The following is a 24,554-nucleotide window of genomic DNA, read 5'->3' on the forward strand; positions in this document are numbered from 1 at the left end:
CTCCTGCTTTTTCTTTCATCCTGTTTTCTTTCCTCCACATGTGTCCAAAAGGGGCTTGTGGCTAAACTAAATCCTCTTAGGGCCAATCCACATAAGCTTGAAAGTAAGCGGAAATGTCGGTTCAGCATACACAGGCTGAGATCAATTCACCACCATATGTCGAAATCCCAATATCTCAATGTAGGCTAAAAACTCTGCTACTTTTGCCCAGCTTCTGCAGCCATATGGCGGCACAGCACAGAACATTAAAACATGGGAGACTAGGCTGTGTTGTGAAGCAAGCCCATGACTGCTTCGCCAAGGACCCAAACCCATTACCATCTATCTCTCAATTCGCATCTCAGGCCTCCTTTGGGGCCATGGAAAGTAGCTCCTGTACTATATGCTCATGTGGTCACACAACAAAGAAGGGAAACAATAGCTTTAAAGAGCCGGAGAGAATAACAGGAAAGGAATCAGCAACATAATACAGCCCTGCAGTTTGTTGCTGATTAATTTCCTGCCCTCTCTGGTTTGGGAAGGACTGCACCTCAGTGGTAGAGCACATCCTTGCATGCAAACGGACCCAGGTTCAATCTCTAGCATCTCCAAGCAGGGCTGGGAAAGACCTTGGTCTGAAAGCCTGGAACAACATTTCCAGTATGAGTGGGACTGAGCAATATGGATTAATAGCCTGATTTGGTAAAGGGCAAGCGTAACATATGCTTGTTATATTAATGTACATGTTTGCATGGTTAAATGTAACCCAAGTAAGATAGGTTTAATAGAGTGTTAGGGAGTGAAAGGTGGGAGGGGCGTGTGTGCGTGTGTGTGTGTGTGTGTGAGGATTTTGAGGTTATTATTGGAGGCACAGTTGTGGCTCCAATAGATAAGGCCATCAGTCAAAAAAGGGTTCTGCGATGTTAAGTGAAAATCAGGGGGGTTGAAAGGGTTTCACCAATCTTCCTGAAAATCACACGTGCCAGACGGAAATGTCTGTTTTACATAACATGAAAATTTCGGGAAGATTGGCTAAAGATTGAGGGAGAAAGGGCAGTTAACAGAAAAAAATAAAAAATACTCGGTCACACAGTGCTGGCACTGAAAACATATGTTGGCAACTGTTTGTGCCTATCATTTGCCAAAGAACTGGAGGCTATATATGAAAACCATATATGTTTTCCTATTCCCTTTCTATTGCAGTTGGTGGAATGGAATTTGTTTTTTTTTAAGTACAATTTACTTATTTTTTAAAATAATTTTTATTGGTATAATGAAACCCTGTGAGATTTCATTACGTGGCACTTGGAATGTGGCGGGGGACGGGGGGAATAACTGCCATGTAGAGAAAAAGCAGAAGCAGCTGAGTTTCTGGGTCCTCTGTGTGTGTGTACACAGAAAAGCAATCTCCTCAGTGTGACCAGACCCCAGTGCTTCTGTTTACTGGTCTGCACTCCCAGCTGTTCCCCTTCTTCCTCTGCTCTGTCCTTTCCCCTTAATCATTTGTGTTACTAAGGTCCCTTTTTGGATTCAAGTGCTGGGAACAGAGAGCTTAGAAGGAAACTATGATATGGAATGGGAGTGAAACTTTGCTTCATAAGCAGGCCTGTCTCTCCTTGAGGGCAGAACGTTTTGCTGTCTGGAGTCTGAGAAGCAGGTAGTCATGCTGACAAAGCTGTACTCAAGCCATGGAACGATGGCGCAGTATGAAAAAAGGTTACACTTGTTACTCCTTGCAGCTAACAGCTCCACGAGCCCAGAGTGTTCTCATGTACCCTGATAAGGCCTAGAGTAACATCAGCTGCCTAAAACAATGAGAAACTGTCCCTGCAGGCTTCTGCCCCCACCCCCTCATGTCATTCAGAACCAAATTTTCCAGTTATCAAGTACAGAAAAGAGCCAGTCAAATGGCAGAAAATTGAGGGCTGTCAGAAAGCAACAGGGCCCTGTGAAAAAGATAAGAAGCACTTTTGTTCCAACCTGGCTTACTTGATTTTTACCTTTTGCTTAACTCTGAAATGTATTAGGAGATTTTGATTTGTTTTGATAGCTTTATTGGTTCTTGCCTTCCTTTGGGGAGAAGAAGAGTCCTCTTTTCTCTTTTTGAACATGTTTTCTCTTGGCTTTGAGGCTATTCTGGGCTATCTTTCCCCAAGCCAGTTTCTCTGAGCCAGGCACCTGGCACCTGAGCAGCTCGGTGTAGTTTTTGCCTGCTATTTCATACTGATCATCACCATGTTTCAACACTCACTGATGAAACATGGCCTTCACAAGACTTTTCAATTTGAAATATTGTCTTCATTCTCTACCTGGATTAATTTTCCCTACCTGGACTTTGCTGTGTTCTACACTATGGATTCCAGGAAAGTTCTCGTTCAACCTTCCTCTGGGTCCACGAAAGTCTGGTCTTCAGCTCTCTTGGGATAGGCAGCTTAATTCCCCCCCCCCTTCCTCTAAAAGTTTGGACCATATTGCCATATAACTGAAAGCTTCAAACACTGCATTTAACTACTTAGGATTGGTGGAAGTTTTAAGTACAGCCAAGTGCAATTGAAACTGCTGCTGGGCTTACTTGGGCCTACTAACAGTGCTTTGGGCCTGATAACATTGGGCCAACTGGGCCTACCAACTTTTTTTTTTCCATAGGCCTTAGCAAGAGTTAAACTGTAATGTATTTTGCATAGTGTACACGTGTATTTTCTTTGTAATCACTGCATGTTTCACATTTTACTTCTGTATATGACGTTCTTCTGCATTCAATTTTCTTTATAAAAGATATCTTAAGACTTCTCATGTGGCATGATTTCATTTGTTCAACAACTTAAAAGAGTATTCACTGTTTTCCTGCTTAAGTTTTAAAATATATTTTCACACATATTTAACTTTTAGATAGCTTTTTAGATAGCAGGGATCTGTATTGGGACCAATGCTTTTCAACTTCTTTATAAAGACAGTGTGGTGTAGTGGTTAGAGTGTTGGACTGGAACCTGGGAAATCTGGGTTCTAGTCCCCACTTGGCCATGAAGCTCACTGGGTGGCTTTGGGCCACTCACTGACTCTGAGCCTAACGTACCTCACACGGTTGTGGTGAGGATGAAATGGAGGCAGAGGAGGCCCATGCAAGCTGCCTTGGGTTACTTGCAAGAGGAAAAAGGGCAGGATATAAATGTAATAATAACAAATGTAGTAATAGTTGTAATGAAGTAATAGTAATAATAATGAATGATCTGGAGCTAGGACTATGCAGCAAGATGGCCAAGTTTGCTGACTAAGCCAAATTATTTAGGGTAGTTAAAACAAAGAGGGATTGTGAAGAGCACCAGAAGGGTCACTCCATAGTGAAGAAATGGACATCAAAATGGCAAATGCTGTTCTATGTAAGCAAGTGTAACGTGATCCACATTGGGGTGGAGGGTGGGGGATCCCAATTTCACTTGTATGCTCGTGACTGACTAAGGCAGAGATCTTGGGCTTATGGCTGACAGTTTGATGACAATGTCAACCCAGTGTGCAGCTGCTATGAAAAAAGGCACATTTCACGTATGCCAATGCATAATTAGGAAAGGAATCGACTTGGCTGAGGGGATGGGAAAATGCTGCAAGGCACTGATGTTTCAACACACTCTTAAAGTGTGTTTACCCCTCGCCCCCGACCCATGACTTTCTGGTTCAAGTCAGGCAAATACTGTATAAGGACAGTAATTTCACATCTTCTCAGGGCAATTTTTGTGGACTCAAACAAAAAGAAAAGTGCAAACTTCCCAATTACACAGGATTCTTTGTACAACAGAATCCGAAGTATGTCGTATCATGCACTCAGAAATTTTCATTGTTTTTTTTTTAATCACAGAAGCTTCCACACTGCCAGTCACTTTTTCAAAACCACTTTTGAGTGAGAGATACAGATTGAAATAGTACGCAAGCCTATTTATTTATTGCATTTTATTCTGCCTTGTAGCTCAAAAGTCTCCCAAGGTGACTTACAAAGATAGGAAATAAGACAGCCCCCGTCCACAGGCTTACATTCTAAAAGACATAATACAAAAGGAAAGGGGATTGGGAGGTAGGAGGAAACACAGAGCCAAGATGGAGAAGCCATGTGGCATTGCAGTTTCTCAATACACATTGCATGGTGCATACAAGAACACAATGCAAAAGGAGGATCATCAGATCAGACATGCTATAAAGGCTTTGGACAAGTCAAGTTTACAACCCCACAAAACACGTGCACGTTGAACTCAAATAAACAGTAAGTGAAGACAATTCCTGCCTGCCGGCTTACAATCTAAAAAGACATGATACACAAGGAAAAAAGAATAGGGAGGGATAAGGGGAAAAAATAAGATGTAATCCTAGGCAGAAATAAGTTCTACAACTCCCAGCATTCCCCAGCCAGCCTTTCAGTAGGAAATTCAGGGATGTACGAAAGTCACTTACCTGTTCGCGGATTATGTTGATGGGGGGGGGGGGGGCATTCCGTCCCTCTCCCCGGAATCCTCTAGGGCTGGCTGTGCTCCGCGGCAGCTCCGCGGAGCAGCCGGCCAGGCCAGGCCAGAGCCGTCCACAGCCGGATTTCTGGCTGCGGAGGGCTCTGGGTAAAACAAAAAACAAACCCCCCCACGTACGCAAATGGCAGCGGCTACGGCCACCGCCATTTGCGTTCCTTATTTTTGCCCTCTTAATCTATGTAAATATTTACGTAGACTATGACGGCGAAAATCAAGGGGAACGCAAATAGCGTAGCGGGCGCTATTTGTGTCCCTTTTTGATTCCCCGTTTTAGCCTACGTAAATATTTACGTAGGCTAAAACGGGGAATCAAAAAGGGACGCAAATAGCGCCCGCTACGCTATTTGCGTTCCCCTTGATTTTCGCCGTCATAGTCTACGTAAATATTTACGTAGATTAAGAGGGCAAAAATAAGGAACACAAATGGCGGCGGCCGTAGCCGCCGCCATTTGCGTACGCAGTTGTTGTTTTTTAACCCACCCAGTCATGATAGGCTACGTAAAGATTTACGTAGCCTATCACGTCATTGTTTTTTTAAAAACCTAGTCATGATAGGCTACATAAATCTTTACGTAGCCTATCACGTCTTTCTTTTTCTTTCTTTTTCTTTTTCTTTTACAAGAATGGAAATGGCGGCGGCGGCAGCCTGTCGGAAGACCGGCCGCCGCAGCCGCCGCAGCTGCCGCAGCTGCCGCCAGAGCCACTGCCGCCCAGAAGATCCACCCCAGGAGAGTCTCGTCCTGGGGGGGATCCGTGGGGGGGGCGGCAGGCCGTTCCGCCACGGAGTTCCAGAGATCCATGGCAGAATTCTCTGACATCCCTAGGAATGGTGCTGCTTCTCACTCTCATCTCCTTTGCACAGCCTGCTGGAATGGAATTTTTAGGCACCTTTAAGGGTAGAACTTATAAGGGTAGAACTTACAGGATAAAAAAAATAAAAATGTATACGAATGGACAATTTTTTAAAAATAAACATTTTATTTTTGAAATAGAATATCTTTTTCTACAAGAAAATGGTGCTGATTCTGAAGTAAATGTATTCAGCATCAGGACAGCAGAAGCAAACTCCATTTTATTTCTGCAGTCATAGTTGTGATATAATTTAAGTGAGTTTGAAGTGTAAAACTACACATGCTCAGAATACTATTATTTTTTAATCACGGTTGGCAAACAATTTTACACCATGGATTGGTGAGGCAGGGGTGTGAACGTGTTCCTGTGTTCCAAAGGCTGCTTTTCTGTGTGATTCTGAGAATATCACGTGCTATTTTAATTATGATAATTATCTGTGATGTTATGGTTTGGGGTGTTTTTGTGTATGTGTGAAGTGGGGTGGGGTTGCAAAAGATTCCTGCTGGCTTCCAAGGGATATAATCATCATTATCATCATTACATACAAAGGGATGCCTATACTTTCTCCTGAGCAGTCCAGTCCTTAGTTCTTACAAGTTTACTGGTCTGCACTCCCATTGCTTACAACGTACCCTCCATGCGCCCACACTTTTCCTGGGTCTTTCAGTCCCAAATCCAGATTGGGAGGATGGAGTGCCTGGGACCAGCAAAGATGCTCCACATTGTCCTGGTCCTATATTGCCTTATGAACCATCTGAGCCTTACTGTATTGCTAGAGGAATCCTAATGTGAGGTGACTCACACCTTTATTCTGTGAGTCAACCCATGTCTTTACTAACTGGCAGGTTTTTTGATGATTGAATATGAAGAGTGAACTGACAGTTAGGAGTCAGACAAGGTCTTAGGGACTGAAGAAGTTCCATGTAGTGAGTGGGATTTGGGGGATAAGATTTAGAAGGGGTAGAGTAGGTAAGTTAGGACCAAGTATAGATTTTGATTAATAAGTGTGTGTGTGTGCGTGCGTGCGTGCGTGTGATTGATATATATATATATATATATATATATATATATATATTTGTGTTTAATAAATTGTATTTGTTTGTTTTTAATACAAAATCCCACATGTTGGTTTATCTTATTGTGCTACCATTAGAAAACCTATTTCCTTGTTACTTCTCCTGTATTGGGTAGAGGAACCAATTAGGCATATGGGGTGTCTCTTTAACCCAGAGAGTAAATGGGGCTGAAGCTTGGTGTGTCAGTGAGGACAACTGACCAAAGTGAAGGCAGGTGTCCTGAAGGATTTTTCCGTTTCAACAGGTGGAAGCTGAAGGAGGTATAACCCGGGGCAGGAACATCACAGCAACTTCCTATGTTTTTATGAATAATCAGTGGAAAGGAGAAACATTTTTAAAGATCAACTTCTCTGGTCCCCCTTGCTTTTCCCAAACCTTTTATAGTTTGGGGCACACAGAGGGTATCTTCAGTGAAAAGGAATGAAAATGACAAGCTTTGTAGCAGGCTTGGGATCTGATGCAGATTATGGGTTGTTTGCGACGTACTGGACTTGTAGAAGTCAAGCTGTGCATTTCTTACATAAATATTACTCTGTTCAGTTTTCTCTTTCAGTTTAATGTCATCTGATTTTGGAACTCTACTTTTGTGTTTGCTATGATGATGCCTCTAACCACTATGGGACTTCTGATCCTGATATGTGGGTTTCTGGGGACTGACCTTCCCCCTCCCATGCTGCCTCGCAGGCAGCTCGGAATGGCCCCGCGCTCTGTACTCAGAAGAGGAGTGCGGAGTGGCGAAAATGGGGCATTCCAGGGGACGTTCCGGGGTTGAGAAGGCAGAAATGCTGGTACGACACATCCTATGTGTCGTCTGGCAGCCTCCTCCCCCGCTCCACCTTCCCACGGCTAGAGAGCCGAAATCGGCTGTCTAGCCACAATTGCAGGGATAAACAATCTCCTCCATGCTTCTCCTGCCCTGCATTGAATAGGTGGTTGTCTCCCAGTTCAGAGGCAGCCGCCTGTCCCCATAGCATTGCGCCGTTAGTGTATTTACAGTTGCAGATGAGGCACAGCGGGCAGATTGTAGACATGGTAGGGACAGCAGAGAATTCCGCCACGGATCTCGGGGAGGCCGAATGCCAGTGCGTTCGGCCCCCCGAAATCTGTGGTGGAACGGCCTGCCACCCCCCCACCCCCCCGCAGATCCCCCCGGGACGAGACTTACCCGGGGCGGATCTTCCGGGCGGCGGCAGCTCTGGCTGCTGGTCTTCCGACTGGCCGCCGCCATTTGCAGGTTTTTTTGTTGTTTTTTCACACCGATGTAATAGGCTATGTAAGTTTTTACGTAGCCTAAAATGACTGGGTACAAAAAAAAAATGGTGTACGCAAATGGCGGCGGCTACGGCCACCGCCATTTGCGTTCCTTATTTTGGGCCATCTTAGTCTATGTAAATAATTATGTAGACTAAGATGGCGAAAATAAGGGCAACGCAAATAGCGTCCACTACGCTATTTGCGTTCCCCTTATTTTCGCTGTCTTAGTCTATGTAAATATTTACGTAGATTAAGATGTTAAAAATAAGGAACGCAAATGGCGGCGGCCATAGCCGCCGCCATTTGCGTATGCCTTTTTTTTCCCCCCAGAGCCCTCCGCGGCTGGAAATCCGGCTGCGGACAGCTCTGGCCTGGCTGGGCCTGGCCGGCTGCTCTGCGGAGCTGCCGTGGAGCACAGCCGGCCAAGGAGGATTCTGGGGGGGGGAGGAACGGAGCGCCTCCCCCCTGTCCAGGATTCTGGGGGGAGGGACGGAGCACCTCCCCCCCCACCACCATCAGCATAATCCGCAAACAGGAAAGTGATTTTCGTACATCCCTAAGACATGGCACCATTTCTACAATGCTGGTGTGAAAAGAAACACGACATGCACATGCACACAAATATTATGCAAGACATGCACTGTGGGACTCACTGTGAGGGACTAGGGTGATGCTCAGAGAATCTGCGCCCAAGAGATTTTGAGTGGCACAGCTTAGGAAGACCGGCTCATTTACTCTGTGGAGGTGGAGCTGGCTTGTCACAATGTAAATCTTCAGGTCTTCTCGATATGTGGCGTTGGTTTGCAGACTCATCTCTTCAGAGGTATTCCCCAGGAGCCTGGTGGCATCCTTATTACACCTGTTTTGGGACCAATGGAAGACAGCCCTGTTTAAGCAGCATCTGCAGATGTTTGAGTCATTTGTGCTCCATCTGTACTGTCTGCAGCCCAACCCTATGCCTGATTACTCAGAAATGAGTCCCACTTAATTCAATAAGGCTTACTTGCAAATTATTGTGTATAGGACTGCATGCTTAGGCTCTAATCTTATCCTACTGTTAGGCCCAATGATGCAACCCAGGGGATGGCCTGAAAGCATGTGAGGCAGCAACCTTGCTGAAGCTACGCAGGTCTGGATCTGGTCCATGCTTGGATGGGAGACCACCTGGGAAGCCCATGTGTGCCACTTGATATTCTGTAATGGAAGGCAGACAGGCAGGATATAGCTGCTGAAATGAAAATAAACCCTGGAGGCCTAAACCCTGAATTCAGATTCAAAATATATTTGGAGTGAACTGGTCATGTGTGAGATGATGGTGCTGCATGCCACTGAATATGCTCCCAAAGTGGTGGGTGAGTAAGTGAAAAATTCTTCGAAGCAAATGGCAACTTTGGGGAGGGAGGGAATCTTCAGGACTGTGGAGCACGCACCATGATTGATCAGCTCCCTCCCCCCACCGCGGCTGCTATTTAAAAAGAAACACAGATATAAAGGGTGTAGAAGCCCCCTCTCAAACTGAGGACCCAATGAAATGTGACTGTCCATTTAAAAAAACCTGGAAAACTGCACGAAGATAGTGGAATGGCCTGCTGGTGCTGGCACCCTGGACAGCAGTACTCCTCTTCGGAAGTGAGAACATTTTGCTGCAGATCCCACTTGTCATGTGATCATTGCAAACCTCTCATGAGTACCACGGTGATTTGAATCCACCCTCTGTGTAATACAGTTTAGTGAGATTTACACGCAGAGAATCCCATGCCAATTTCTTGAAGTCCACCCTTTGTTACTCAGAGCTCCAAGCACAAAGGTGCCGAATATGCCCTGCGAAAATGATCTCCTTACCATTTGGCATCATTACAGGTATACCAGGTAACCTCTGGCTGGGGCATTCCTTCGGTGGTGCACGTCACTGTTTGCTCCCCACTGCTGGCATTGCTGTTTTCTCTCAGATCAGTCACTTTAGCTCGGACTGGTTATATTGGAAGAAAGAACACAACACGTGACTGGTTAAAGAAAGACAGGAAGAAGGTGGCGGGAATAAACCGTTTTCACAATGGGGGGAAGCAGGCAGTGGGGTCCCTGAAGGGTTTATATTACAAATGGTGCCATTTAACTTATTCATGTAAAATGAAACAGAAACACAGTAGTCTAATTTAAAGATGTATTTATTTGTACATGGTTTTAGGGGTACAGGCAGGAGTTTTGTCTGTTTTCTGGTGTAGTGATGGTTTTACTGCATTTCTATTGTCTATATGTAATTTTAGAGTTATTATTTCAACAGTGTTCATGTATTGTATTGTTTTTATATGGGTTGTTAGCCACCTTGGGTTCCTTGCAAGGAAGGGTGGGATATAAATAAATAAATTTAAGACCCCCTTTTTGATGGTTAAGTGTATAAAATGTCCCATTTGCAGATTTTGTTAATAGTCAGGGTGCCTTGGGCTACCTGTGCATTAATTTCAGGGCTCAAGCTCACTGAGAAGTACCCTAGCGATTCTGATACTTGAGTGAGCCAGTCGATCAGTTACAGAGCAAACCCAAGCTCTATGGGCTGCAAATATTGGTGAAGCACCATCATACTGCCGCCGTGATCCTGTGTACTGCTAGCAGTACAGTCTACGGCACAATGTTAATCACTTTAAACAACAGAAAGCATGTGATGGGTACAGCATGGCAACAGAAATGAGCGCTTCCACAGCATTCATGGCAACACTGCAGACACCCATGAGTCAGGGCATGCTGTACCAATGGCACCTCACACCGTAGCCATGTATCAAGGAACCAATTCATGCTTGGCAATGGCAGAATGCTTCTATGAGGTCTCCCCACAACACTGCACATACAGGACACAAAAATGGTGGACAGAAAGATGCCACAGCATCTTGATCAGTGTGAACCACTGTGGTACAATCAGCATGAGTCCACCAACAGACATACTCCAGGGGTCTTGCAAATGGTGCTTTGAATCCCTTATCTCCCCACCTTACGAATCAAAAAGGTGATCTCTCTTTCTCCCCCCACCCGCCTTCTCTCTCTCTCTCTCTCTCTCTCTCTCTCTCTCACACACACACACACACACACACACACACAGCCCAACTGCATGATTTATCAAGAATAACTAGGGAGAGGCTGGACAAAATGAAGAGGCTGAGCTCTGGAAGGTAGTGGTGAATGCTTCCATTAAGAGCTCTATGCTGAAGGTGAGTAAAAAGGGGCCGGGGGGGGGGGTCATCACCACACAGAAACAGTTGTAAAACAAGCAATGCTTTTATTGGACAGCATCAGCGGTAGAGTAAGTTCTTAAAGCAAGATGGGTGAATAGGGTTTCCCAAATCTTCTTGCTCCAGCACAGCTCCCTGCACCTTTGAAAGCTGCATGACAGATAGCAGAGCACCAGGGGCAGCTTTTGCCACTACTGCATATCCCATGCCAAAGTTTGCGCAACTAGAAGAGCAGTGCGAGAACAAATGCTGACAACCCCACACAGGAAGAAGTGAATTCACAGTGGTCGTTGTCACTGGTCTTGTTGCAGGCCTTGACTGTGGTCCGCATTGGGCTGGTAACGGTCCTAGCGGCGACATCTTTTGGAGGGCTGCCTGGAAAGGAGACAGGCACAGGGGTGGGTGATGGTCAACACCTGTATTGTGACGAATAGTCCTGGGCCCGTAAGATGGCAGTGAGTGAGGGAAGGATGGAGAATGCTTCCACTCAGGGGTTCTTCCAGTTCCTGTGCCTCAGGCCTTCTATTACACCTCCCCGGCACCTTCAGCTGAAGATTCTCTTGGTAGTGATAGATACATGCAGTTGGGGACACAGTACTCATCTACCCCATGTAGGGAATTGCAACAGAACGCTGACTGCAGTTATTGTTTGTTCTTCTCCATGTGTCTGTCAAGAACCTGATTGTATATAGAAAGAAAAGCGGTGGGGGTTGTGAGTAGCAGTGGGTGAAGTGGAATGCTTGGTTTTCCCCAACAGAGATGGCTGTGCTTTCTACCGCCTTCACCAGCATGTGGTGGCGGTCCATGCCAACAGCCCCCCACTCTTTCTCCCAATTCATACATGTGCGGCGTCCCCTACGTGGAACAGATTTCTACGACCTGCTGAGGAAGGGTTGTTTAGCCACTACGCAGTTTCCCATATTGTGAGGTGGAGAGGGGATGTGGGAGAGATTTGCAAAATGCATACGTTGAGGCATGGACTTGCTTACCTGTGTGATGGTGTATTTTGTCCTTGCACCCCCTGTTCCAGGAGTGAAGAGTTTCTTGTTGGGTGTTTGTCTCTGGAGTCCTGAGGTGAAGTACCTGTAAAGGTTTCGGCTCTCTGTTGAGTCCAATTGGAGTGACTTACACCACGTCTTTTGTCACCATAACATGGGAACGCAGGATCAGACCTGATTCCTGATCCTCTCTCCTGCCATCCATTTTTGCCCCTGCACCAGTTTCAGGATTCTACCAGTATAACACCACTCTGTCATTATAACCAGAGTGATGCTATGCTGGAATAGATTCTTGATGTCAGCATTTCTTCAGGGGCTGCTAGTGCAAGAAGACAATGGGCTTTTGTACATGAGGCTTTTATTGTGCGCTCATCATTCCTCACTCACAGTCATTTATGGTGCTTTAGATGATGTCATGACCTTGCACTTTCACTTCTGTTTTTGAAGAGCTCTTTTGCAGGGTTTTTTTGGAGGGAGGAAATCCAGGTGTGTTTTTTTCATTCCGGAAAAAAGCACAAGCCCCTACTACTGCAATGGCATTATTCCACAATACCACAGCGCTGCCTAGAGGTTATGTACTGGAAAGTATGGAAAGGCAGGAAAGGAAAACCTCTTTGAGTAGAGATCCAATCTCAATTCTGTGTCAAAACCAGAAGTAGATACAGCAGGTTAACAGCCTTGCCTAGAAAAGCTCTTTGTTTCCTATAAACCCCTCCCTACAAGGTGGTGTAAGCCAGGGATTGGACTGAGTTGATAGTCAGTGAGACCAAATATATTTACATAATGGTGTGTACACAGAATATTGTGCACTGATTTCCCCATCTCAAAAGAATATCGGAGAACTGATGGGATATTGATTAAGATGGTGTGTGTGTTAGTCAACATTAATTTAACAGATGTTAGGAAGAAACAAGACAACTGAAAGGAAAAATGATAGTTTTAAATATTATGATCAGTATGGAGAGAATGAGCAGACAACATGCTCTCTCTCTTGCTGTAAGGACACTCGAACTTGGGGTATCTCAGATAACAATCACTGTCTATATCAGGACAAACAAGAGGAAGTACTTGTTCATGTAATGCACAATTAATTTATGTAATTAACATAAGATATGTGACAGTTACAAGCTTACATGGCTTTTTAAAGGGATTATATACAAATTAATGGGGGATACCTCTATTAATAGCTGTTAGCTATGATGGCTACAAAAGGAACTTCCATCTTCAAGAGATGCATATCTTGGATTGTCAAACGTTTGGGGAAACAAGGAGATGGCTATTCCTCCCTTGCTCAGTTTGTGAGCTTCCCAGACATCTGTCTGACCAGGCCATTCTTTGAGACAGAGTGATGGACTCATTGGACCTTTGGTTTGATCTAGCAAAGCAATTCTTATGGTCTTCCCAAGGAGACACACACACACACACGAAATTGACACAGGCCATAGGTAAAAGACTCACCTGTGTAAAAGTTCCAAGATGCACACCCTTTCATGTTTAAATGCATTTGCCACGTGGACTGGCCCTTTCATGTGCAACACTAGTGCCATGCCTATCTGGACTGCCAGTCATAGACATGCTAGAACTCCATACGAATGGGCATGTGATAAATGCATTAAAACATGACTGAGCATGGATGTAATGTCCACATGGTCAGGCATCTAACCACGGTCTACATTAAGGGTAAATACAACATTGATCAGGATCTTCTGGAAGATTCTGGGTGATTTGCACTAGATCAGCAAGGGTTTCTAACTCCCAATTGTTTAATAATAGCAACAAAATGACTTTTTCCACCCAAATTAGGCAGCTGAAATAAAGAGAGTTTGGCGTAACCAGGGGTGCACTTGTGTGAAAAGACTGCATGCTCAGTTCTGAAACTAAAAATAACTTTCTAGGCTCAGAAGGTGCTCAAGAGTCATCTGATCTTCACCTGGTTGGTGGATCTTCGAGTTCTAGTAACATACCCAGTAGATTTGATGCCTGAAGTCTGCCCACCTCTGATCTGCATAGCATCTGTTTTGGCTCATTTGTTCAGTGGTAGAGAAGTGAAAGTGTAGGGGCAATCCCCTTCGTAGTGGGGGACACTTGTGCCCTGCTAGGGATGTATGAGGAATGTGTTTCAGTTTGTTTTTGATCAAGGTTTACTTAGTTTGCACCTTCTGGACCAAACACAGACTCACATGCTATCTGTGGTCAAAGTCTGTAGATTTCCGAGCATGCAACGTGATTCATGGACCCCCCAAAATGTGTTAGACAACATGTATACGTTTTAAAAACGCACTTGAAAAAATCCATACTTTTGAAAAATGCACCACAAATACACTTGAATCAATGGGAAAAGAATGTGTACTTTCAACGATGTGCACAATTGAAGTGTACATTTGGAAAAATGCACATGAAAACACGCACAAATATTTCATGTGAAAAGAAAAAAATCAAAGCTCACAATCTGATACAGACTCAAGTTGGAACAAGCTCTGAGATGGAATCTGGAAAACTTTGGTGAGCTGATTCACATCTCTCTATACCCTGCCCTGGATTTTTGAGGTGCCATTGTCTACAAATGGTATGGGCCCAATCTAAATGCAGATAGATTTAGTGCAAGATAAATTTTGCAGAGAGAAATGCTCACCATTAATCTGTAAGTAAAATGAGAGCTCCTTTGAGTCATCTTCATGGGATGCTCGGACAGTATATAAACCTCCCTCGCTCTGTTTCACCCTTACGAGGGTTAAAGTCGTTTGATACCTGGAGGAAAGAGCACCTTAGAGAAATTAAGATGCTGGAAAAGAAGATCAGCTCAGGCAGAAGGAGCACAAAACTTGTCGCATTCAAAGGGAAAATGTTTATACCCACAGAGAGAAATATATTTCCTTCAATCAAACGATTCCCAGCTCAGTTCTGATATCAAGAGTCAAGAACAGAGGAAGTGGCTTGAGCAATGCACAGAGAGCAATTAATGCAGAAGAGGTGGAGAGGGTGTCATACCTCTCTCCAGTGGGCTTCTTTTAACGTTTAAAGACTGGGCCACATTTTCTGGGAATGAGGCAAACATATGAAAAGAAACATGTGCCCATCTCCGTCATGTTTACCTTAGAGCCCATTCATTCTTGTATTTCTTCCCACACCTGGAGAAACTTTGATCTTGACTTTGATCGAGAAATTGGCATGGGAGAAAGAGTTAAACTCTCTTAACTTTGTGCAACTTCCCCAATCAAATTAGCAGCCCCACCCATGGTTGCATTTGGTATAATAATAATCAGTAAAAATCTCAAAGAGCTTTTCTACACGAAACATTTATTGTGCACTCATCATTCCCTACTCACAGTGGTTTACAGGTTCTTTAGACAACATTGTGACCATCCAGTTTCACTTCTGTTTTTAAACAGCACTTTTGGTGAGTTATTTTAGAGCAGGGAAAATGTGGTATTATTTGTGAAAGCAAAAGAAAATGCTTTTTCTACTTGTGTAATTGTGCTAATTTGTAGTGCTCAGATCTCAATTCTGCGATGAAACCAGAAGTAGATACAGCAGATTAACAGCCTCGTCTAGAAAAGCTCAGAGTGTACCATGTAGTTTGGTTTAATTCAGCCCAGAATGTATGCTGAGACTATGAAGCAGTTTGTTCTGAAGCCAGATATGGGGCTCTCTGGTGATAATTTCTCTAATATCCAGTAGGCTAAGGTTGCTTTTCCTTTCCACTGGGGATGGAGGCAGAGAAATGCAAAATAAAACCTTTGCATGAAATATGTAAATTAAAAATGATAACTTGCTTAATCCTGAGAGAGATGGAAAAGAAAAATGCTGGGGTGGTGGAAAACATTTATTTTATTTTATATGCTGGCTGTACTTTTAAACAGGCTTTAGCTTGGCTGATTTCAGACCATTTACCTGGTTTCTGAAGAATTTTTGTTGCTGATGGCAAATTCACTGTTGCTCTCTGAAGTCAGGGGCTGGCCATCCTGAAGCCAGATGATGGCTGGGCTTGGATAGGCCTCAATCTGCACATGGAAGATGTGGCTTTTGTGAAGTTCAGCAAACACGGTGTCATTGAAAGCAGTGTGGAAGGTCACAAAGCCATGCTCTGGGTAAGAAAAAGTGGAAATAAAAGTCACAGGGAGGCGGAGCAACCCTCCTTGGATTTGCCATCCATCTTTGTGGAGTGTGGGGTGGTGGTGGCGGCAAAGGAAAGCTTGACTTTTATGGATGCTGACAGGGAGAAGTGGCTGAAAGAACAGGAATACAGCTAGGATCCTGTTCCGATCTTAGCCCTTGTAAGCAGGGCTGGCGTCAAAGGTAGGTAGCGTAGCCAGGTAGGCATTGCCCAAAAAGAGAGCATGCAGCACTAAAAAAGAGTCCAGTTTGCATGTAATTTGTATATGCTAATTTATATGTAAATTTGGAAATTACTAAAATTTAAATTTCACAGCAGACCAACCAATTAGTTTCTCAACCCAATCAACCCCCCCATTCTTAAATTAATTTGAATCCCACCCAGATCACCCAAATCAGTATCTTAGGGTGCAATCCTATGTATGTTTAGGCAGAATAAAAGTCCTACAATTCTCAGCATGCCTCAGCCAGCATCCCTGGCTGGAGGGATGCTAGGAATTGTAGGACTTTTTTCCTGTCTAAACAAGCATAGGATTGCATCCTTATTCAATTAATCATCCCCCAGATGATCCAGATCCTGCTCCAAAATTTTCCTTCAATAAATTAACCCCATACACTTCAATCATTCACCTCATTATCCCCTCCTAAAATCAAATTCCAGTCATGATAAATAGGGTCTGCATTGCAATTCCCTTCTAGTGGCCTGACTGGGATTCGTACTATGAGACGAGGGCATAAAGTGGGTGGGTGGCCAATCTATCCATCCCCGTCTGTCTGTCTGTCTGTCTGTCTCTTTTTAATGTAAATAATTATGGCAGCTAAAGTCAAGGCATTACAGCAGCTGAGGTGAGCTGCCTGTTGCACAGTGCAAATGGAAACTTCAAAGGCCTCCGGGGAGGGAGGGAAAGGAAATGACGTGCTTTGCATTTCCTTTAGGGGGCAATTGTATGGAGAAAGAAATGGCTGCTTCTATAGTATGCCCACAGGGGCCGCCATCTTTTTTTCTGTACAATCATCACCCTGTAAAGGAAATGCAAATGATGCCATTTCCCTTCCTTCCCTACACAGAGGCATTTAAAGTTGCACTGTGCAGCTCTGCTGCAGCACCGTGCCTTTGGCTGCTAATTACGTTTTTAAAAAAGCGAGCAGCCGGTGTCCTTTTTGTCCAGTACTGGGAATTTTGAATGCGGACTTTTCCAGGCAGCCCTTAAAATACTGAGAGAAAAGTGGACATCTGCCCAGTGGTCACCCTAACTGGGTAGGCATAGTTGGGCACATGCTGGAGGCCCACCCCCTGACAAAAGCGCCTCCTCTTCACTCTTGCAACCTGCTTGTTCACCTGCTTCTTGCTCTGGCGGTGGTGAGAAGGAGCAGCAGCAGATGCCACGGCCTACTTGCTCATTGTCTGTCTGCCTGTCAAGCAAGCAAGTGGTAGCAATATTAAGAAAGAGGATGGGGAACAACAGCAGCCGGTGACAATGGCGGTGAGAAGGGAGGGTCCCTGAGGCTGTCTTGCTCAAGGGCCCCCGGAGACCTGGAGCCGGCACTGCTCCATTAGCCCTTTTAACATATAACTGTTTTCTTTAAGGAAAGAACCTCAAACTGAACATGACGATCCCAACTGAGGAGGGCTGTGATCTGGATTTTGTAGTTCAAGATATCACCTTTGCTCCTAAATCCTAACAAAGGTCCTTCGGTAATGGTTTTGAGACACTTGGGTGATCGTCCAGTAAAATAAGCAATGCTCAAAAATGGGGGCAGGTCAGTAACCATCTAGGTAAATTAAAACAAAAACGAAACAATTAATGAGAAGCACAGAACAGAAACTGATATGGGTAAATTCATAGAAAAGCTGTTCAAGGGGAATTAACCACTAATTTCCCAGCCTGGATCAATAGGAAGTGAGCAATAAAATGGGCTGAACCTGCAAGCAATAAACTTTCATTTGAAGTTGCTGCCTGGGACCTTTGCTAAATAGAACTTACTTGTAAGTCAGTGTTGAAGAAGGATCTTGGACACTGGGAACAGCTTTGCCAGTTAATATAGTACTATATTAAATACTACATGGAACCCACGTTTTAATTCAGCTTTTAGCTAACTGCAGAAAAGCAATTAACTGATTGCAGAAAAGCAATCAGCTGCACCAAAAGACTCTGGCGTGGAAACACCCTAGTTGTCTTCAGTTCCCAGAAGAGTAGGAAGCCATGGTTACCCTTTGCTGTTTCAGGAAGCCCTAGAGTTTGAACATGTCAGGTTGATGACAAACAAAAGCTTTTGGCAAACGTACCAATCACTCTGATGGAGATGTTTTGCCTTTCTTTTTGCCCGTGATAGGTGTCAGTGGCCTCACAGATGTACAGCCCTGCATCCTCCAGGTCTGCATTGTGGATGGTTAGGATGGAACTAGTATAGTGGCCAACACCTGGTGCAATAAACGTCAGTGGTTGTACCTTTTTGCCCACCTGCAAAGGACCGTAAAGAGTAAGCACTTAGCAGTAAAGGTGTTCTTCCAGTGTGTGAAGGGTTTGTCCAATCCAAGTAATAGGAACGTGGCCTATCATCTAACACATGAGCACATCTTATGATAAAAAGTCCTCAAGAGAAGGCACACCCAAATGGGGCCAAAATAAGGTGATTGGGTATGCTTTTCCATCATTCTGCTCCAGCAGCAGAGTGCCTTCTCTCTCTTGCATGTCTCTTGTTCTTTCTCTTGTTGCATGTCTCTCTTGCATGTCTCTTGTATCAGATATTATCAGAATATCTGATAGCAATGGAAACAGAAATCTGCTAATTTGCATGATGAAGTGTACAGTGCTCTCCGAACCCAGTAAGCATAATTAAAACTTCCATTCTGCATTTCCAGACATGGAAGTGAGTTGCAGGAGGACACCTGTGATGACAATCAGAAACTAGAAACCATATCTCAGGCTCAATCCAGGATCTGCCTTTGGCGAAGGAAAAGGTTCCTCTGCCAATTTTTGGACATCTCCCTGCCTCCGCCCACATCTCACCCCTTCAGCAGGGTTTGCTGACTCTCTGTGAAACATTCTCAGGGGGCTGGAGGGGCTGTCAGAGGAAGGAGCGGGCAGGGAGGTCCACTTCCATTAGCCCAGTTGCTCACACTTAAATCTGGACCATTTTCAGCTAAAGGGAAGGTAACACCCCATTCTGGATGGGCATTTGGGGTCAGAGGCTGAGCAAGCACTTAATTCAATCGTATTTCCATCTAGGCATGGTGTGGGTGCCCTATTCCATCTGGGAATCCGGCGGAACCCCTCCTGCCTGCACCCCCAAGCCTCGCTTGCCGAAACTCTGCCCCCACTTGCCCACTGCCTGCATTCAGTGACCGGCCCACACTCACCCCAGCGTCCTTGTCAAGCTCTGCAGTTGCCACTTTTTGAAAAATGGCGATCGCAAAGATGCGCATATTTGCGAATGCACAAAATGCGCATTTTGTGAGAATACACATTTTCACACATGTGCAAAAAGCACATTCACAAAATGTGCATTTCTTTGCATTTGAAAATATGCACATTTTTGCAATCGCCATTGCATTTTTCAAAAAATGGTGACTGCGGAGTTCCATGAGGCCGCCAAGGTGAGTGTGGGCCACTCACCAAAAGTAGGAGGGGCTTGAGCACGTTCTGGGGACTGGTGAGCAGGGGTAAGGGCTGGGCGGGTGCCCGGAGAATTCAGGCGAGGGTGGGTTCATACATCCCTATTTCCATCCCACACTATCGCAGGTGCTCACGGGTTATTTTATTTATTTAAAATATTCATATGTCACCCTATAACCATGTTCCCAGGACAGCTTAACAGCACAAACCTATGCATGTCTATTCATCGAACTCACTGGGACAAACTTCCAGGAAAATCTATAGGATCGCAGCCTAAAGAGGCATACAACATACCAGTAAAGTTAACAGTGTAAGAACCATAGCCCAGATAAAATGAAGTTAAGGCAGGAACAGATTAAAATGCCTGGGAAAACATATTGGCATAAATTATGCAACCTCTTTATTAGTTATTCATTGGTGTGTTTCTGTCTTCTTATAATAATGGTGCTGGTGTAGATCCGTGTGCCTTAGGGATTTCTGGATGGAATCCTGCCTCCCTAAAGATGCTGGTGATGGGCCCTCTCCTTTATAAGAACATGTAAACAATCTTTTAGGATGATGCTAATAGTCTCCATAATCCAACATCTGGTCTTTGAATAGCCAATTCTGCATGCTTTAAAGCATGAGCGGGCAACTTGCAGCCCCCCAGATGTTTTGGCCTACAACTCCCATTTTGGCTACGCTAGCTAGGGCTGGTGGGAATTGTAGGACAACACATCTGGAGGGTTACAAATTGTCCACCCTTGCTTTAAGAGAAGACTGTGGGCCACGCTGGAGAACATGCCATGTTGGCTCTTCACTCGCTAACCCACGTTACTCCCAACAGACGATCAGGCACACGGCGGCTTGGCATGGCTTCTTTCCTCCTCAGTCCTCCAGCCTGCTCTTTGCATTTATCTCAGTGTCTACTGTGTGGCAACCCACCTTGTATCCTCATCCCTACAGCGGGAAACTTTTTTGTCGCTCTTGCCAGGTGTCTCTGTAGCCACTTGGGACAAGCCATGTTGCCAGGTTCACATGTCTCAACAAGCCACCCTGAGAACAAGCTACCCTCAACAACCCTACTACAAGCCATAGGTTCTCAGGGTGGCTTGTCTATGGTGAACAAACCATAATGAATCATCTGTGCTGGGTTCGCACATCATGGTAAGCCACGCTGACACTGACAAGGCTCACAACCCACTGTGGCTTATCGTGTCGTGCAATCCCAGTCTAGAAGGGCTAAACTAGATGTGACATTAAACGTGTGTATGTACAACTTTAGTTAAAGCCATCTGTATGTCCTAGTCCAGAGATTTATGCTTCTCAAAATAAACATCCCTAATTTGGGGGGGCTCTCCACATCATGCAGAACTGACAGTTTCACCAGTGGTGCTCCTGCTCATGTTCAAAGGAGCAAGGACAGGTCTTGGATCACCTCGGCCAGTAAGATGCTTTAAACTTCCCAAGCAACAGATCACAAGGAAGTAATCTCTCTCTCTCTCTCTCTTTCTCTCTCCCTCCAAGAAAGATAAAGCATTTGTACACTGGAACCTTAGCAAAGTCAGTAGAAATCATGGGAATGTGCAGGGGCAAATCTGATGCGTCACTAACTGAATAAGCGCAATTAACTCACGTGTTTTTTGTGACGTAAATAGCAGCCACGGGGAAACCCGAGTAGCCTCCGAACAAGAAGAGGGAGGAGGAGTTCAGCTCTTGGTCTCCCTTCCGCAGTTCTGACAAAATTCATCCATCAGAAGCTGCTATCTGCCTTTCACAGAAGCTCCCATAGCCAGCAGGGGAGGCTCCTCCCCGCTGCATCCCACCCCATGCTTCTGGGGCGCTCGGGCATTCCAGTGGCTGGGGCTTGCAGAACAAAAACCGTGCATGTTAATGGCATTCCTGTGATTACTGATGCCTCTAGTTTGACCCACAGCTATTCGTTCACTGATTGCTAGAGGGTGTGTCCACACTTGGCTTTTGTGGCCCCGTTGTTGCACTGCAGTAGTTGCCCCTCTGCTTTAATGGCTGTCCAAACGTCCATAGAGAAGAGCCTCACCCTTTATCCACCACGCTTGCTATGTCCAGATGAGGGGAACCCCCTGCCCCTACAAACCAAGGCCCTCCCTCCAAACATGCACACACACACACACACACACACACACACACACTTACCTTCTGGCCAGGATAAGTCCAGGCATAACTGATCAACTCAATGCCTCTCACTGCACACGTCACAGTTATATTTTCGCCTCGTTTCACAACAGTTTGCACCGCACTGATAGAAATGTTGATGTGGGAGGTGGGAGAGGAAGAAACTATAGAGGGGAAAATGTCAAGTTAATATGGAAGGAAGCCAAGCCACAACAACTTACAGGAAGGCCAGTTCATTAGGGATGAATAAACCTAGGAACTTTGATTTATCTGGGTTTCTCATTCTCCCCATCTTAAGTTTGAATCATCCAGAAGAAGTTCACATGAAAATTCATATGCATTTTTGTATACATTTCTCCTAAAACATGAATGTTTGTATGCAACTTTGATTAATATACACAGTTTTTGCAAGCAATTTTCCTAATGTGAATGTATTTTAAAGCTGTTTTCACTAATATACACATTTTTGTGTAACTTTCCCCTAAGATACACATTTTGTGTGTGATTTTGACTGGAGAACTCTGTTCCAAAATTCAGAGAAGTGTGAAGTCTGAAGGATAACTGAGGTTCAGTTCATGCATTCATTTGAAAGTGCGAAAATAAATTAAATTAAAATGTGAACAGAACAACTTTGTCCCCCATCCTTAGAGTTCATATGAATGAAAATGTGTCCAAGCTGTGCACCAAGTTCATTACACAGTACAGCTGGTTTTACAGCAAGGAGGCTGTTGTCCAATAGTCTCATTGCAGAGCCACTTAATCATTAACCTATGATGAGATAAGTATTCCCCCCACAACCCCTCTCAATTTATTTATATTTACTAGGCATTTTATAATTAATTTCTCCAGGCCTCACACAGATTGATTTAAAATGTGACAATACAATAAAAAATCAACAATAAGTTGAATAAAATCCAGCATAAAATCCAAATATTTACATCCAGCATAATCCAATACAGTACGAACTGCAGGAACAAAAAACAACCAGTTAATAGAGAAGCTAAAACAGCTAGTCAATACAGGAGCTAAAACCAACATTAATGCCACAGAGATTAAAATAACAAGGTCTTAAAAGGCCTGGGAGAACAAAAGGTCTTAGACTGGCACAGAATGACAACAATGTAGGTGCCAGGTGAGCTTCCCGATGGAGCTGGGGGACTACCACCAAAAAGGCCTTCTCTGTCATGGCCACCCTTCCTCTACTACCTGTTCTCCTCCCAGTTCTTCAATGAGTGGGGCTGACACCTGAAAATAGAGCCAGGCTGTTGCTTTACTGTGCAGAAAGACTGTAGCTTTTCATATTGAAGACAGATCCCTTTGCCCGTACTAGTAGAGGCAAATATTGAGAAAAGGCTCACCTTGGATGCTGTAGACATAGTATGGTACAGAGTCAAACTCCTGTTCATCTAGTGTTGCCCTGCAGATGTAGGCCATGTCATCAAAGTATCCCTTAAAGCCTAGTTGTGGGTAATAAGTGCCCAGGACTGGGTCATTAACCCTCTTTTCATAAAGAGTCACTGTAGTGTTGGGGTTTGTCACACGGCATGGGATAATGTTCTCACCATAGCCCGTGCTGAAAATAAATGTGTCCTCTTGAATGTTTGGTAGGAATGGCAGCGAGGGGTCTGTAGAAATAGGAGGGTGGAGAGAAATCAATTAGTTATGCAATAACAAGGATAATATCCAGTAGCAAAGAATACAAATATCCATTTCTGACACAGGATAGCTATGAAGCTAATCTCAAACTATCTGAGATTAGTTCACTCTAACAGCCTCCTAGCTGTAAGATGGGAGATCAACATGAGCAAATGTGACAAGATACAGTTAAGTATGTAATTGCAGCATATGGTTTAGTGGTTTAACTGGAATACACCAGTAATATTTTCTCTGTGGTTTGGGCAAGGCAGTATTTTCTCCCTAGTTTGGACTGCAGTTATCACAATATAACATACGTTAAATTGTCTGTTTCTTTAAGATGGGGCATCTCCAGAGATGGAGAGGTTTAGTGCTAAATGGGTGTGGTTAAGACAGCTTTCCCCAAACTTTTCCCCAGATGTTTTGGACAACTTCCATCAGGCCCCAGCTAGCATGGGTGATGGACAACAGTGTTGGGAGTTAAAGTCCGAAACATCTGGAGGGAACCAGGCTGGGGGAGACTGGGTTAAGAGAGGAGGGATGGGACTAGAAGAAGTATACGACCTGCAAGAGTTTGTGTTGTTTTGTTTTACTTACTGTCCATCACAAACATGGACAAAGTCTGCCACATTCACACTTGCAAACAGGCCCCAGCCTATCTTTAGAAAGAGTGAGGCAGCCGCCTCAGGTGGCAGATGCTAAGGAGTGCAGAGCAGCAGCAAGGTGTTTGAAGACGGAGGACAAACGTATGTGTGCTACCCAACCAGCCCTGCACCCTCTAACCTAGCTTGCTGCCTTCAGGCGCAATGGAGGATGGTGTCCTGTCACCAGTGTTGCAAGTAAGACTTGATTGCCAGGCCAGTTGGTTTATGTATGTGGAATAGGGGAGGGGGTCTTTTTCTTCACCATAGGCAGCAAAAAGCCTTGGGCCATCCCTGCTCCCAAACCATGGGTCACTTTCTCAGCTTCCTAATTTCCATATCATCCTTCAAGGCAAGGGTGGGGAATCTTCTTCCTGTCACCTCAGTGGAAACTTGCTGGGGTCTGGATTCCAGCAGTGGGCATGGCCAGAGCTAAAAGGGTGTGGGGCCAGAGCCAAAACTGGGTGGAGTTAGCAATGTGACTCATACTTTGTTCAGTATGCTATGAATAAAAATACATTTGCATC

General features: G+C 44.7%; 1 protein-coding gene across 1 annotated transcript in view; it reads right to left on the reverse strand.

Annotated features, from left to right (window-relative positions):
• The window catches only part of PDGFRB (platelet derived growth factor receptor beta), a 105,715-nt gene that overhangs the window by 26,606 nt on the left and 54,555 nt on the right, over nt 1-24,554 (reverse strand). Inside the window, exons 4-10 of the mRNA XM_084839150.1 lie at nt 23,110-23,376; nt 21,773-21,915; nt 18,289-18,463; nt 15,780-15,972; nt 14,521-14,636; nt 9,512-9,638; nt 8,323-8,528 (exon numbers count right to left, since the gene is read on the reverse strand). Of these exons, the coding sequence (XP_084695276.1) occupies nt 8,323-8,528; nt 9,512-9,638; nt 14,521-14,636; nt 15,780-15,972; nt 18,289-18,463; nt 21,773-21,915; nt 23,110-23,376 (1,227 nt within the window). The remainder of the gene's footprint in view (nt 1-8,322; nt 8,529-9,511; nt 9,639-14,520; nt 14,637-15,779; nt 15,973-18,288; nt 18,464-21,772; nt 21,916-23,109; nt 23,377-24,554) is intronic.

The sequence above is a fragment of the Heloderma suspectum genome, chromosome 2, assembly GCF_057233095.1.
Source record: "Heloderma suspectum isolate Gila_16-S chromosome 2, 16-S_ref, whole genome shotgun sequence".
NCBI classification, from domain to species: domain Eukaryota; kingdom Metazoa; phylum Chordata; class Lepidosauria; order Squamata; family Helodermatidae; genus Heloderma; species Heloderma suspectum.